This window comes from Pistacia vera, unplaced genomic scaffold, assembly GCF_008641045.1.
Source record: "Pistacia vera cultivar Batoury unplaced genomic scaffold, PisVer_v2 Contig503, whole genome shotgun sequence".
In the NCBI taxonomy this organism is placed as follows: Eukaryota; Viridiplantae; Streptophyta; class Magnoliopsida; order Sapindales; family Anacardiaceae; genus Pistacia; species Pistacia vera.
In genome coordinates, this window is record NW_022196339.1 from 2,174,899 (window position 1) to 2,189,308 (window position 14,410).

The following is a 14,410-nucleotide window of genomic DNA, read 5'->3' on the forward strand; positions in this document are numbered from 1 at the left end:
ATTCGGTACATAAATTCAGTGTAAACCTTCGGTGTATGTAGCATTACTCTAATAAGTTTGCCATCTAGCTAGAAACTGATTTCTTTTGAAAACATAATCTTAAAAGTAGATCTAAAAAAATTTCCATCCAGAAAAATCAAATTTTCTTGTAAATAATTGTTGTTTCCATCCTGTAGGCACGAAACCAGATATGTTCTTGAACATCCTCCTCCGAGAATTTTTAGAAAACAGATCTAAAAATTTGCCATCATGGGCTAAAAAAATGAGATTTTCTGGAGTAAATTTTGTGTTTACACTGCTCTTTGCTTACTTTTTACTGATTTCCTTGAGATGGCTTCTTCTTCAGCTCAAGGATGAAACTAGTATCATATAATCATTAGTTTAAGAGGTGAGGACACCGCAGGCAAACTTTTCAAAATTTCCCTCTCAGACTCAGAGATCTTGTGATCCTCCTCTTGGGTCAAAATCTTCTTCATCTCCTTCTTCTTCTTCTTCATTTCAAGAGACGTAAGGGACGACGGTCGTCCAAAGGTTTTTTAATTTTCATATTTAGATTAAGGGCAGACATCTCTTATTGCGGGCGTCCGTCCAAAATGAAGGATAGTCCCTAAATTTTTATTTTTTTAAAAGAATTGTTAATAGACGGACGCCATTAAAATTGAATGTTCGCCAATATTTGGGACAACCATCCATAACTATGAACGATCGTTCCTAATTTTTATAAAAAAAAAAATATTCCATTTTACTGATGAATGGGGACGTTCGTCCGTAGTAAATGGACCCTCGTCTGTAGTAAATAGACCCTCGTCCATTAATATGGACGAGAGTCCATGTAAGTGAGTAGCTGTTCATATTTGATGAACGGCTGTTCACTAGAAAAAAAATATAAACGTGAAACGTGTTGGTTTACTAGTGTGAATCACAAGACACGTAGGCCGATCACTGTTTTAAAAATCGGAAGGACCGGTAGGTCCAACCGGTTGGATCGTGAACCGATCACGTGTCCGGTTCGGTTCACTTTAAAACCATTATATGTATTAAACCGTTAAACCGGTTAAAAACCGGATAATATCCAAACCGCCGGTCCATATTAACAACCCCTAAATCCTACGAGACGCAGTCATTCTCACGCCCTTTCTCGTCTTCTTCAATCTTCAGTTCTTCTTTTCAATCTTTCTCCGTTTTTCTCACGAAAATATCTAAGCAATCACTCTGTTTTTGCGAAAATTGTCATAGTTTGGCTCTATCTTTATTCCTCTGAAATCCCACCCAAATAGCTTTTGACTCTTGAAACGACGACGTCTCCTCCCTCGCAGGAATCGACGACAACAGCTTGTTCCTCACTGGAAATCAACGGCGATAGCTTCATTCGTGATGATAGCTCTATCCTCGATCCAGGTACGCCATTCCGCTCCCTTTACATTTAAGTTAACACCCTTTACATTTTTCAATCTAAAGGCAAACATAGCTAGAAGGTGTACAGCTACGGGTTTTTTAGTCTGAAATTGTTAGGGTTCTTTTGTGTGAATGAGCAATTGATTTAGGGCTTTTTGCTGGGGTCTTTGATTTCTTGCAGGTATAGAGAGTTATGAGTGATTAGGCTTGGGTTAAAGCATTGCTCTGTTTCGACAGATTGAGTGGTGAATTCTGGTGTGGTTTTTGAATCTGTTTTTTTGTTTTGTGTTGGATTGATTATGTGTTGGATGACAGGTTAATGTGTCATATCATTTTTGTTATTTTCCCATCTCCATTGTATCAAACATTTGAAAAACTCTGCGAAGTTCTGTACGTCCATGATAATATCTGTAAAAGTTTGCAAAACTTAACAATTAGATATAAAAAATAAAAATGAAAAAAACAAGTGTTAATTACATATCGATGTGGGGGTTCATTCATGATGCATAGGAAAGTTTGATGTGTTTATATATTGAAGAGAAATGGAGGAGATGATGATGGAAGGATTCTTAGGGATTAAGACGGTTGAAGAAGATAAATAATTGATGAATTGATAACAAGATATGAAAAATATGGTGATGAATTGAGTGGTGTTCAACAGAATAAAGTTTTATGTAATGGGGTTTTTTTCTTTCTAAATTTAGGTGGGTTTGTTGAGCAAGTCTTAAATATGATTAGAGGAATTGGATGGTTAATTTAGAATGGAAGATATTACAAAATGGAATATATATTCAAGGACAGCAAAGCTTAAGTTAAATAAAGTAAGGCTCATTATAATTAAAGTAGATTTAATGACATGGTTCTTACAACGGCGGAAGAAGTGATGTGGTGGCCGTGGCCAACGTGAAAAACTTCAAAACTTTGTTAGAAATGGTGACAAGCCATCCATCCTCAGATGTGTTCAATTGTATTACTCGTTCCATTCATCTATGGCATGTGGGGATGCTACCAACTACAGCTAATGATTTGATTTATATTATGAATGTGAGAAACATTATAGGCAGCATTCAAACTTGTCATTTTTGTTTTAAGTTTTACTCAAATTGGGGTGGGATCTGATATCCATTAGACCATCTTCATTGGATGAGCACACAGTTGGATTAAACAGCTGAAGGTCCCTCTTTTTGTGGTCACTGCCAATGTGTTCCATTGTGTTTTTGAAATGTGCTTGTGTTGACAAATTTATGTGGAGTATGCTGTTCTTTTCAAAACCTTGAAAGCTTCTTGTAGGTATATCTCTCTGGACAATGGATTATATGGTATTTGTTGTCTTCTTCTCTTTTGGTGAGTCTTCCTTTTTATGTGCTGCTGAAACTTTAATTATTCATCTTGGATTCAGAATTGAAATCTCTGTGATTCCATTGCCATGTTCTATTCTTGATTTTTTTTCTGATTTTTTTTTTCTGTTATTTTTGCGCAGATAGTGGTGATGGTTATGATGATGATGATGGTGATGAATTTTGATACTAGTGTGTGAAGCTCAATCAACATAGAGACGGATCAAAGAAAAAACACTTGCATCAAATGTTTTATTATTAATTATTATGTATTTTGTCATTTGATATGTAAATACAACATCATATTTGGATTTAGACTTTGAATTATTGTTAAATACTTAAATTATGTTAGGATTGTTGTTGAATTTGAACTTTAAATCATGTTGGACAGTAATTAAATTGTTATTGTCTTATTGAAAAATAGAAATAAAAAAAAAAATTGTTTTTTTTAAAATGTGCTGACGTCATTATGATATGTGATGATGTCACGATCCAATCAACGGTCCAACCGGTTGGACCAGTTGAACCGTGACCCGACCATCAAAGCGGTTTGCCCTCTGGTCCGGTTTTTAAAACAATGAGGCCGGTACAAGATTTTGATGTAAAAATATCGGTGTCCGTAGCATTATTGTTTTTTTATTGTTGGAGATATACATAAGTGTTTTTTTTTTTTTTTCCTGGAAACTGAATTTATAGTGTATATGTGTACTGTTGTTGTCATTAATAAATTTTGGAAAGGAAAAGAATATTAAATACTACCTTGAACTCGTTGAACCTAGAAAAAATATTGGTTGATTCATTTGCACAACTATTGAGTATGGATTATAGAATAAGGGTAAAATTAGTAAAAAAAGTAATTAATGACTTTTACAAAGTGACAAATAATTTGGAAAAAAAAAAATTCTAAAAAGGACAATTGAAATGAGAAAAAGGATTTTCATCGAGAGAAACAAATTTAAAAGTACTTTATATTTATATAACAGGACATACCAAATAATGAATATAAATATTGCTTCTCTGTTATAAATTGTAGATTAATGCTTCAAGTTATCGGGAGTAGTTCACCGAATATAAATTATAGAGTAATACTACAGTCATCAAGAGTAGTATATCGAATCTATACACCGAATGACGTGTCAAAATCCTAACCGTCTATTAATATAAAGTTATAATTATCTACAGTCAAAATTACGTCACGTCATTCGATGCACAGATTCGGTGCACTACTCCCGATGTCTCTATTATTTTCCATAAATTGTATTAGGAGAAGATACCAACATCTTTGAAATGTGAACTAAACCACATACCCATGGTTTCATAATATCATAACTCACCAGCGTCAGAAACATAAAAGCAAAAACCTGAATAATGAAAAAGAGGGTAAAGAGGTAATGATGTAACTGTTGTATATGAGATAGTAAAGTACAATTATATTTTACAGTCAGATAATAACTCTAAACAGATACTACATTCTAATCAGAATCTTAGAAATAAGTAATATGTTAAGCATTATAGAAACATCAATAGCACCTAAACATCCTCTAGAGAAGCCTGCACATGACATTGAAATGAGCATGATATCCACAATCTAATGTGCACTGAAAAAGGCTGAACAGGACATGAGAATTCATGATACTTCAGCTTTGGGTGGCATCCATACCGACAAGGGGGAGGCCGAGGAAAAATTTGCCTTTGTCAACATGAATGTTAACTGCCTAAATAAACGAGAGAGTGATTACAATGGATCGATATCATTTCGAAGAGCAAGGTTGCTTCATGGTGGCTGTGGTGGGGAAAACAGTGCAAAATATAATCTTTTTAGGTGACTATTTAAGCCATTATTGTCTTCTTGAAAAATTTACCACCTTTTCTTCCCATGCCAGTTTCCATAAGACTTGAAGCAAGAAGAGATTTTGTGTCTGGCCTCCATTTCAGCTCTTTAAGGGTAGAGAACAAGGTTGAAAGTGCAGGAGAGACTTCAACATCCTTTATGTTCTTACATGACATCACACTCAGATTTTCAAGCCCCGTCCAGGAAAGAATCACATATTCTAGACCTNGATTATCTCGTGCTTTCTCACTAGTCTTGAAGTTGTACTCATGGAATTTTTATTGTTAAATTTTACTGTCTTTTGGCCAATACTGTAAAATAATAATTGTTGTTACTCTGAAGTGAAAAAGTTTTCTTATCTCAAATAATGTGTATTCCTATTTAAAGCCAACAAGTAAAAATGAAAGGATAATGTAATAAGTGATGTGGTATTGCCACATAGGATAGCACATCATTCTGTATGAGAAGATCGATATAAGACTTGGAATATGTAACATTACTCCATTGTAATATTGTTGTATTGGTGAAAGAGAAACAGAAGAAAAAGGGGACAAAATAACAAAGTCAACAGCTTGTCAACATTTTAAAATTATACAAAACATTGCTGAGAATCTTCCTAAATTAACATGTTGCAGCAATATCATTCCATCACTTCTGTTATTAATGGCAAAGATAACACAAAATCTGCAAGTTTTTGTTCAAGAGTCTATAGTATCTGGATCCAACCATGTAAATGCAAAGAGGTAATGATCATCTTATATAAATATTGGAATATTCACAAAGCCTTTTCAAATTAATCCAACATTAACCACAACAACAAATACAAATAACAATATCACAATACCTTATTTGAGATAGTGTTGGATGTTGGAAGACCACCTGATGGTTGCAACAAGGACATCGAAGACTTGGAAACTCCATAATGAACTAAATTATCTTTCAAAGTTGACAAATCAGAAATCCCATTTTTGCTTCCAAACCCACTTTGTAACTCAATATCATTATTGTTATTCACTTCATTTACCTCCTTATGCTCAACTGCATTAGCGCAACCCAAATTCTCATTGCCCTCAACACGTTCAACTTTCAGATCACCAGATGCAGCAAGTAAGTGGCTTGCAGAGCCTCTTTCCTGCTCAGTGACAGACTTATCAATTTCATCAGCAATGAATGACAGACCATCTTTCATACTAAAATTTTCAGAGGAATAACCATTTTGCTCAGCAGTAGTTAAGACAGTTGCAAAATCCATGCAAGAATGTATCTTAACATCCATAACATTGCCAACATCAACATTGTCAATCGCCTCCATCTTTTCATCAGTAATCTTCGGTTTGCTATTTCGTTGATATGATTCTTTGTCCATAATTCCATCATCCATTTCTGGTTCACTGAAAGCAGAGTAAGAGTTCAGTTCAAGGTCAGAAATTGAAGCAGCATGTATGGCATTAGATCCAGCAGTGGACGTTTCAAGAATAGAATTCTGAGCAATTTCAATCAAAGCATCCATTTTAGAGATCCTTGTAGGAAACTCCTCTCTAGCAGGAGACTCCATTCTTTTTTGAAGAGTCAAACGACCAGGGGTATCTTCTATTCCCCTCACATAATTCCTCACGTGAATCCCTACGTGACCATTGTATCGACGTCTTTCATGGAATACCTTATGACAGAACTGGCATTCAAACTTTCCATCTTTAATTATAACACCATCCCCAACTGAAGAACCAAGTCTGTACCTCCTCGTAGTCCTCTGATGAAATGACAAAAGGTGCTGTAAATATGTATCCTTCTCATCAAACGTCATGTCACATTTATGACATTCAAAAAGGTCCCATATTTGAACCTCTGCAAGATTGTCAATACCCAGTAAAGTAACTTCCTTCTCCTGACCGTTAGACTGCCTCTGTTCATTATCCATTAGAGTAGCACCTGCATGCTGCTGAACGACATAAATCAAATGAATTAAGGCTAAATAGACCAAACTGCTTCGCAAATATTTACTTACACTTCCAGATGCAACTCTATAATCTTGCTGAACATTGTCAGCACCATGATCCATTGACAGAGGAGCATCATGAAGTCCAAAATAGGATTGCAAATATCCAGAAACTTCCTTGCATGATAGAAAATGTTGTCCACCAGGGCTGAAAAGATAGGAAAATGGGTAAGGCCTACCCAAAAACACATGGGGATAGGATAAGAGCAAATAAAATATCATCTGCAAAAGTAAATAGTTGAGTAAACTCTCCAGATTTGAAATTAAAGTGTCTGCCAAAACATGTCTGCATACACGGAAATTAAGCTGAGGTGCATTAATTGACCCATAAAATCCACACCATCTTCACACGTTAATTACAGTCAAACATGTCATACCGCTATTGTTAGACTTCCAAAGGGCATTGAGGACACTGTTTCAATCACCTGAGGTGATGTAGGACAGCCTTGATTTATTAGGAACAAATTATATTCCTATGTTCTCCAACTAAGTAGGACACTAGGTAGCTAGTTTTGACAGACAGACATGATTGATTATGCAATGTAAATTTTGGTTCTCTCCCTAAGTTTTCTCTGTTTCTTCCGTAGTTCTAGATTTTCTCTCCTTTCTAATTCTTCTGTATTTATTCCTTTTCTTACTTCTTCTCCCTTGTTTACATCCATCAGGTTCTCCATCAATTGGTTAAAAGTTCTGATCTACTTCTGATCAATCCGAAAGCTTTTACAAACACTAAACCCAATACAGTCCCAAATTGCTCCACAACCCTAAATTGATTGTCCAAAGACATTATCAACTCAACTCAGCTCCACTGTCCACAAAACATAAAAGAAAAAAGAAAACGCAACCCATTCTCTCCACAGAAAGCCTCCTGTTACCACGTGTGCTACTATTGCAGCAACCACTAGTTTCCCCTCCTGTCAATCTGTCACTTTCACCAAAGAACACCATCCCAAAATACACTGCATAGCACCTGCACACACAGCTGAAACTCATCATCAATGCCCCTTTTCTCTGTCATTAAGCAACAGCACATGACACCAGGCTGCCACCACCATTAGATTCCTGACATGTGATCTACTTCCAGGCACCTTCTCTATATCATTCCAACATCATCTCCACTTCAGTCTTGATTTTTCAGTCATTTGGCACATCATCAGACATCATTACCATCAACAAGCAACACACCAATTAGCTACATTTGTTCTTAACTCACTATTCTACAGGTATTTTATTGACATTTAAGTTCATATAATTGATCCATGGTATATGATCCCAAATCGTGACAAACAAGATTTGAAGCTTTCCATATCTAACAGTAAGTTTGATAAACCTTTCACCACACAACAAACCCTTTATTCATCTCTCCACGACCAAATAGATTGGTACAACTTGATGAGATTCCAGTTGAAGCCCAACCCTAAAACTACTTTGTCTACACTTTCAACCACCCAAAATATCCCCTTGCCTTGAGAAACTCCCCAAAACTATTAACTCATCATGTGCTTCAAACCTTAATGACTCCAATCCTAAGGGCCAAACTCCCTAAGAGTGAAAAGGACCCTATGTGTGAACATATAATAAAAAATTGAAGATGGAACTGAGCGTGTCGGTACTAACATTATTACTAAATCTGGAATCGTGGAACCAAAAACTGAGAACAACATGTCATACTACCAAATTTCTCAAGTTGAAACTAAACGTTGAGAACAATTTCAGAGGTTATAAATCTCTTTTGAAATTGTTTCCTTGGTCAATGGATCAATTGAAGATGAACTTCATTTGCCTTCAAAATCAACTTATAGACCAATGAATATTGAGATAGACGTGTACAAATCAAGGTCCTTCAAAGCCTTGTGTAAATTAAACTAAACATATTATGTATCTCTGTTTGCCTTGTGTAAATTACAGCAAACACATTATGTATCTCTGTTTGCCTTAAGTAAATTAAAGTAAACATATTATAAATCTCTGTTTTTCTATTATAAATATATATTTTTTTCCTCTAAAAAGAACTACCAAAGCCTTAGGTTAAAAGGAAAAACCATACTGCAATTCAGTTCTAAGAGAATAACTTGTAACATAAATAAATAAATACACAGATTTTGTATTGGCGATACTAACAACATAAACAAATAGCAATCTCAATATGGCACAAAAAACACTTAATCATAAAGAACATAAGAAAAAAACAAGTAAATGAGAAACATAACCTTATATATCGGCGGCAATAAATAGAGGCACGGCCCTCTCTCCTTCTAAGGCCAAGCAAGAGCTTCCAACCAACAGGCAAAATATCACCGAGCAAATTAGCATCAACAATCTTCCTCTTCTTCCTTCTACTACACCATTGCCCACCCAAATCCCTCATAAAACTTAACAATTCCTCTTCACTCCAAGTCATTCCTTCAGTTCTTCTTCTCAATTCTTCCCCATAAGGATCCTCCAAACTACCCAACCCAGCAATATCCACCACCCTTCCATTCTTATTCACAATCTCCAAATTCTCCTCCAACGATTTCACCTTCGTTTTCGGCTGCCTCCCCCTCTTCCTTTTCCTAAAAGCCTGATCATTTTCCCCCGAAACGCTGAACAAAGACACGACGTCGTTGAAGTGAGGGCTTTGGGAAAGGGATTTCCGAAGGAAGTTGAGAATCGAGCGGTTTTCTAAATGTTCCGGGTCGAGATGAGGTGGTAGTGAAGACGATGAGGGAGGTTGTTTGGAGGAGGGGAGAAGGCCGGCAATGCGGTGGCGAAGATGGTGGTGGTGGTGGGTGGTGGTAGTGGGACGCGAGAAGGTTTGTTTACGGGAGCCCGCACTTTCGTTGAAGAGGGAACGATCAATGATGGGAATAACGTGGTCATCGAGGCGGTGAAGGTCGAAAGCGGAGGTGGAACAGAGAGACAAAGTACGAAGTTCAGAGTGGGTTAGGGTTGACATGTCTATAAATGGGAGAGAATCGATTGTCGCCATGTTTGAAAGTGAGTGAGGAATTTGCTGATACTTTTGATTTCTTACAAAATTTCGATAAATTGTGGAGAAATGGAATTGTAGGGATGGTAATTCGTGATGCGGAACAAGTTAGCCGGCTTATGACTACATTGTTTGGGGGTATTAAACGTGGATATAGGGACAAACTGAGAGTTGGTGTGGCGAGTTGATAAATAATCTGGGTTTTTTTATCCTATATTATTTAAATTATCATGTTTGCTGGTCGGTAATATAACATTATGATAGTCTTTCAAAATAAATAGTAATTATTATAAATTATATATTTAATAATCTGATTATCTCTATTTTTCAACAATTTTAAAATAAAAATGCTATGTACACCGAAAGTTGATATCAAAATTTTGTATCGATATACATGACACCTGATTCAGACGTTGTCATGTAGGACATGATACAAAAATTCTGTGGCCGCCCAATATTTTTGGATAGTCGTCCATATTTTCTGGATGGCCATTCATTCAGGAATAGACGACGGTCCAGAAAAAATATTTAAAAATAAATTAAAAATCAATGGACTTCCATCCAAATACTAGGGATGGGCATCCCTTTACTATTGACTGCTATCCAAATTATATAGACGGCCGTCCAAATAAGAGTCCATCTAGTGCGGACTGGCGTCCATCTAGTGTTAAAAATTTTAAAAGCATAAATTTAAAATTAAAATTTATTGGTTTAGGGATTGCTAGGTTCCAAAACTAATTCAAAAAATGCAGAACAGCAGAAACATTGCGTCTGCCACCGTTGAAGCCACATTATCTATCGTCATTATTCAATTCTTTGTATTCATCATATGGACTCAGGCTAGACTACAAAGTTAAACCACTTGTGAGTATTTTTTGTTTTGTACTTCATTTCTCTGTTGCTTATCCTTCATTGAAGAAAGTTCAAAACTCTAATACTTGGATAGGTTATTAATTGTCTGGGTTTCGCTTGGTAGAAGCCTTAATAATTTGCATCAAAACTCTCCAAAGGATATAAGTTAATTGGTTGTGCAATAATGCTATTTGTATTGATGAATGAGGCATATTTAATTGGTTGTGCAATAATGCTATTTGTGTTGATGTGAATTTGGTTATTGGTTATGCCAAAATGTGAATTTGCATCCAAACTCTTCCAGAATTTTTGTTGTGTTATTTGCATTTTTGTTGCATACTGCTTGCTGGTTAGAGTGTGAAATTGGCAGGGAGTTCTATCAGTAAGAAGGGGTATCAGGGGCATAAGGATAAAAGATGGTAGGAGGTGTGAGTGGCATGTGAGCATGTGTTAGTGGAGGTTGGTTAGGTGATATTGTTGTGTGAAAAGTAAGTGTGCTAGGGGAGGGAATAATTAGTGGAATTAGCATATTAAGAAGTGAGATTTTAGGAAAAGGAGAGCATATTATTAAGCAGAGATAACCATCAACTCTAAACCAAAAGTTATAACCAAAACCCTTCAATTGATGATTCATTTACAGTCATTGAATCTTGATTTTTCACCAACACTCAGCTAAAACATCACATACATTAAAGATCCTTCAGTTACAAATCACCAAAGCAAGAACTTACCATCATATGAGTTAGTTGTAGCTGCTATGATCATAAACTGGATTGAAAGACACAACACAAACACTTAAAATTGTAGACCCATAAATCTGAAGAAGCTAACAAATATAAAATTCAAACTTGAAGAAACTTCACAACTTTTGTGGTATTTTCAGTCTCTAAACTTGCAGAAAACATAAAACCCATCCGATATCATTATTTAAATAGCTCATGCGAAGCCAAAAATTTGACAAAATAGAGTTATAAACCATGTTGGTTTACATTAATTGGCAACCAAAGCTTTGTCTCATCTCAGAAATACAAAAGAAAGCTTGCATGTTGGAGGTTACAAAGTCAATAGTCTTATTTTTAACTTAATAAAATACCAAGTAAACGTTCAAGAAACATGTACTGGAGTTGTCTTGTAATAACCCTCTCTGGCTAGGATACTTTGGCAAATAAGATATAAAATTATTAAATATGATATAGAAAACATATAAGCATATAAGCATAAGATAATGGGCCAAAAAATTTACTTTATTTTCATAAAGAAGTCCTCTACATTAGGTCAAAAGTTATATACATAAGCTCAAAATATAACTAGACAGTTGTGCCATTCTCTCCCGCTTCTCGACATTCCCTCCAACCGCTTCTCACCTACTACTTGTAAAAACAGTGAAATTAACGGAGTGAGCACTAATTGCTTAGTAAGTAAATCCGCTATACCGTTCTTCTTCCTCCGTTATTCATATTTTGAATTTCTTTCCTTACATCAAACTTCTCTATTCTTCTCTGTGCTTTCTAAAATTCTTCCTTCTCACTTACTAACATGTAAGTATAAATAGGAAACTAATTCTGAATAATAGACATGGCATAATGCATATGCACAAATGCATAAGAGATGCATTTTCTTTACTGTTTTTCTGTTTACTTATTCTGTTTTTCTTTCTGTTTTTGTTTCTCTTCTTTCTTTCTTTCTATTCTTTCTTTTCTTTCTGTTCTTTCTTTGCTTTTCTATTCTTTTCTTTCTTTCTTCTTTTCTATTCTTTTCTTTCTTTTCTATTCTTGTTTCCCGATCGGACTCGGTTGAGGCATGGATTCGGAACCTCGGCCATGTGAGTGGATATAGTCCTCATCTACATGCACTTCTTACGAACCGTACAACTTCTTCTTTCTTATTCTTNACATATATCAATACATATTGCAATAATAATGATTTACGCGATATAGAATAAAATGCCTTTTATTATTGATTAATGAACATTATTACAAAGAGTCAATTCTACAATAATTGATTGGCTCTAGGGCATCTACTCTAACGGTTTCACCCATAATTAGTTGAAAGTGTGGGGAGTGAAAAGTAGTAGAATTTCATAAAGAATGCAATGGAAATAAGGGCATTATTGTAACTCAATTAACTCAAACTTCTCTATTCTTCTTTGTTCTTTATAAAATTCTTACTTCTCACTTATTAACATGTAAGTATAAACAGGAAACTAATTCTGAATAGTAGACATGGCATAATGCATATGCACAAATGCATAAGAGATACATTTTCTTTACTGTTTTTCTGTTTACTTATTCTGTTTTTCTTTCTGTGTCTGTTCCTCTTCTTTCTTTCTTTCTGTTTTTTTTTTTTTTTCTTTCTATTCTTTCTTTGCTTTTCTATTCTTTTCTTTCTTTCTTCTTTTCTATTCTTTTCTTTCTTTCTTCTTTTCTATTCTTGTTTGCTGATGGGACTTAGTTGAGGCATGGATTCGGAACCCTGGCCATGTGAGTTGGTACAGTCCTCATCTACATGGACTTTTTACGAACCGTACACCTTCTTCTATCTTATTCTTAGGCCTCTCACTAAAGGCGGCATGCATGTAGGTATATTCTTCTCGGTACAGTCCTCAACCACATGCACTCTTACGGACTGTATAAATTCTTCTTTCTTATTCTTAGGCTACTCATTGAAGGCAGAGCGCATGTGGGAATATTCTTCTTCTTGTCACTCATGGGTTCCCCATCACAACAACCTTCTTTTCTCTTATCTTTCTTTTAGAAATTTGTATTCAATTTCTTTTCTTTTCTTTAGTAGTTTTATTTTCTTTCTCTTTGTTCTTTAGTGTGCTTATATGCATGTATGCATGTAGATGAACTTTTTCTTGTTATTCTTTCTAAAGTCAAATATTTAAATGCAAGAATGCAATATGGCATGTAAACATGTCATTCTCTACTTTCTCTACTATCTACAAACTCATCTCAAGATAATATGCTATCATAATCATACATGCACTTCACTTTGAAATTTCAACAAACAAATTGTATGCACAAACAAGCACTAAATTAGCTAACTTCTATCTCTTTTTCTAGCTACCAAAATTTTGAGCACAATTCTCTAAAATCAACTTCAAACCTGGCCAGGAAATTTACACTTCAAAATTTTGTTCCAACTCTTTCGTAACTTCTTCAAACTTCCACCAATTCATCTCATACTAAACACTACTTCTCATGGTGGAATTCTAACCAACACTTAGCATCAATTCCATTAACAATTCTCAACATTCAAGCACATATATGTATATAAAAATTTCTTTACACAATTCTTGCTCAAATCATGACTAGGGTTGGATTTACTTACCTTGAACTTGAGTAGTTCCACACTAAAATCTCTCTTTGGTAGACTTCCTCTTCCTTTTAAACCCTAAGCATAAAAACTATAAGAATTCAACACTTTAAAAAAAAAAAATCTTACATCTTGGTGCAAGAATCTCACCTTTGGATGCTTAGGATTAAGAATCTACCAAAATCCTATAAATTTCCTTGGAAATTTGGTGAAGAAAATTTAGAGAATTGGGGATGAAAGTGGCATGTGAGGGAGTAGAGAATAGTAGGGTTTCAATTCTTGAACCCTTAATATCACATAATATTACTTATACTTTCCCATTTTGCCCTTGTACTTTCAATGAAATTCCATCTTTGCCCTTTAGTCAATTACAATAATGTCCTTATTTCCATTGCATTCTTTATGAAATTCTACTACTTTTCAATCCCCACACTTTCAACTAATTATGTGTGAAATGACTATTTTGCCCTTGAGCAAGGTTTCCAGAATTTTCTCTAAAAATTCTAGAGAGTTCTTTGCCCCGGCAAAGTTTTTTATTCGCCTCGGCGTGACATCCCAAAGTATACATTGCCGCGGCGAACTTCTTTCCTTGCTGCGGCGAAGTCTGTAATTCTAAAAGCATGATTTGGGCAGTGTGTACAATGCCGCGGCGGCAAAACTCCTTTGCCGCGGCAAAGTCTGCAAATTCTAAGTTTTCAATCTTTCACCTT

The 14,410-nt window shown here is 35.3% G+C and overlaps 1 protein-coding gene across 2 annotated transcripts; it reads right to left on the bottom strand.

The window, feature by feature from the left end:
• Nucleotides 1–4,798: 4,798 nt before the first annotated feature.
• On the bottom strand, nucleotides 4,799–9,705 carry LOC116105745. Of its 2 annotated transcripts, none has more exons than XM_031392158.1 (4): nucleotides 8,770–9,705; nucleotides 6,569–6,707; nucleotides 5,408–6,499; nucleotides 4,799–4,874 (listed from the first exon to the last, which is right to left on the bottom strand). In XM_031392158.1, exons 1-4 carry the CDS (start codon nucleotides 9,528–9,530, stop codon nucleotides 4,848–4,850), a joined length of 2,019 nt encoding a protein of 672 aa, XP_031248018.1. In that variant the 5' UTR covers nucleotides 9,531–9,705; the 3' UTR covers nucleotides 4,799–4,847. The 2 variants fall into 2 exon arrangements, with proteins under 2 accessions (XP_031248018.1, XP_031248017.1); XM_031392157.1 differs by having other exon boundaries at nucleotides 5,408–6,502.
• Between the last annotated feature and the right edge of the window lie 4,705 nt (nucleotides 9,706–14,410).

Excerpts from the sequence above, each read along its gene's own strand:
- LOC116105745 (XM_031392157.1), bottom strand. The coding sequence starts at position 9,530 with ATGGCGACAATCGATTCTCTCCCATTTATAGACATGTCAACCCTAACC. Across the intron at positions 6,708-8,769 it reads TATTGCCGCCGATATATAAG|CCCTGGTGGACAACATTTTC; the intron begins GTTATGTTTCTC and ends CTATCTTTTCAG. Across the intron at positions 4,875-5,407 it reads CCAACACTATCTCAAATAAG|TATTGGCCAAAAGACAGTAA; the intron begins GTATTGTGATAT and ends ATTATTTTACAG.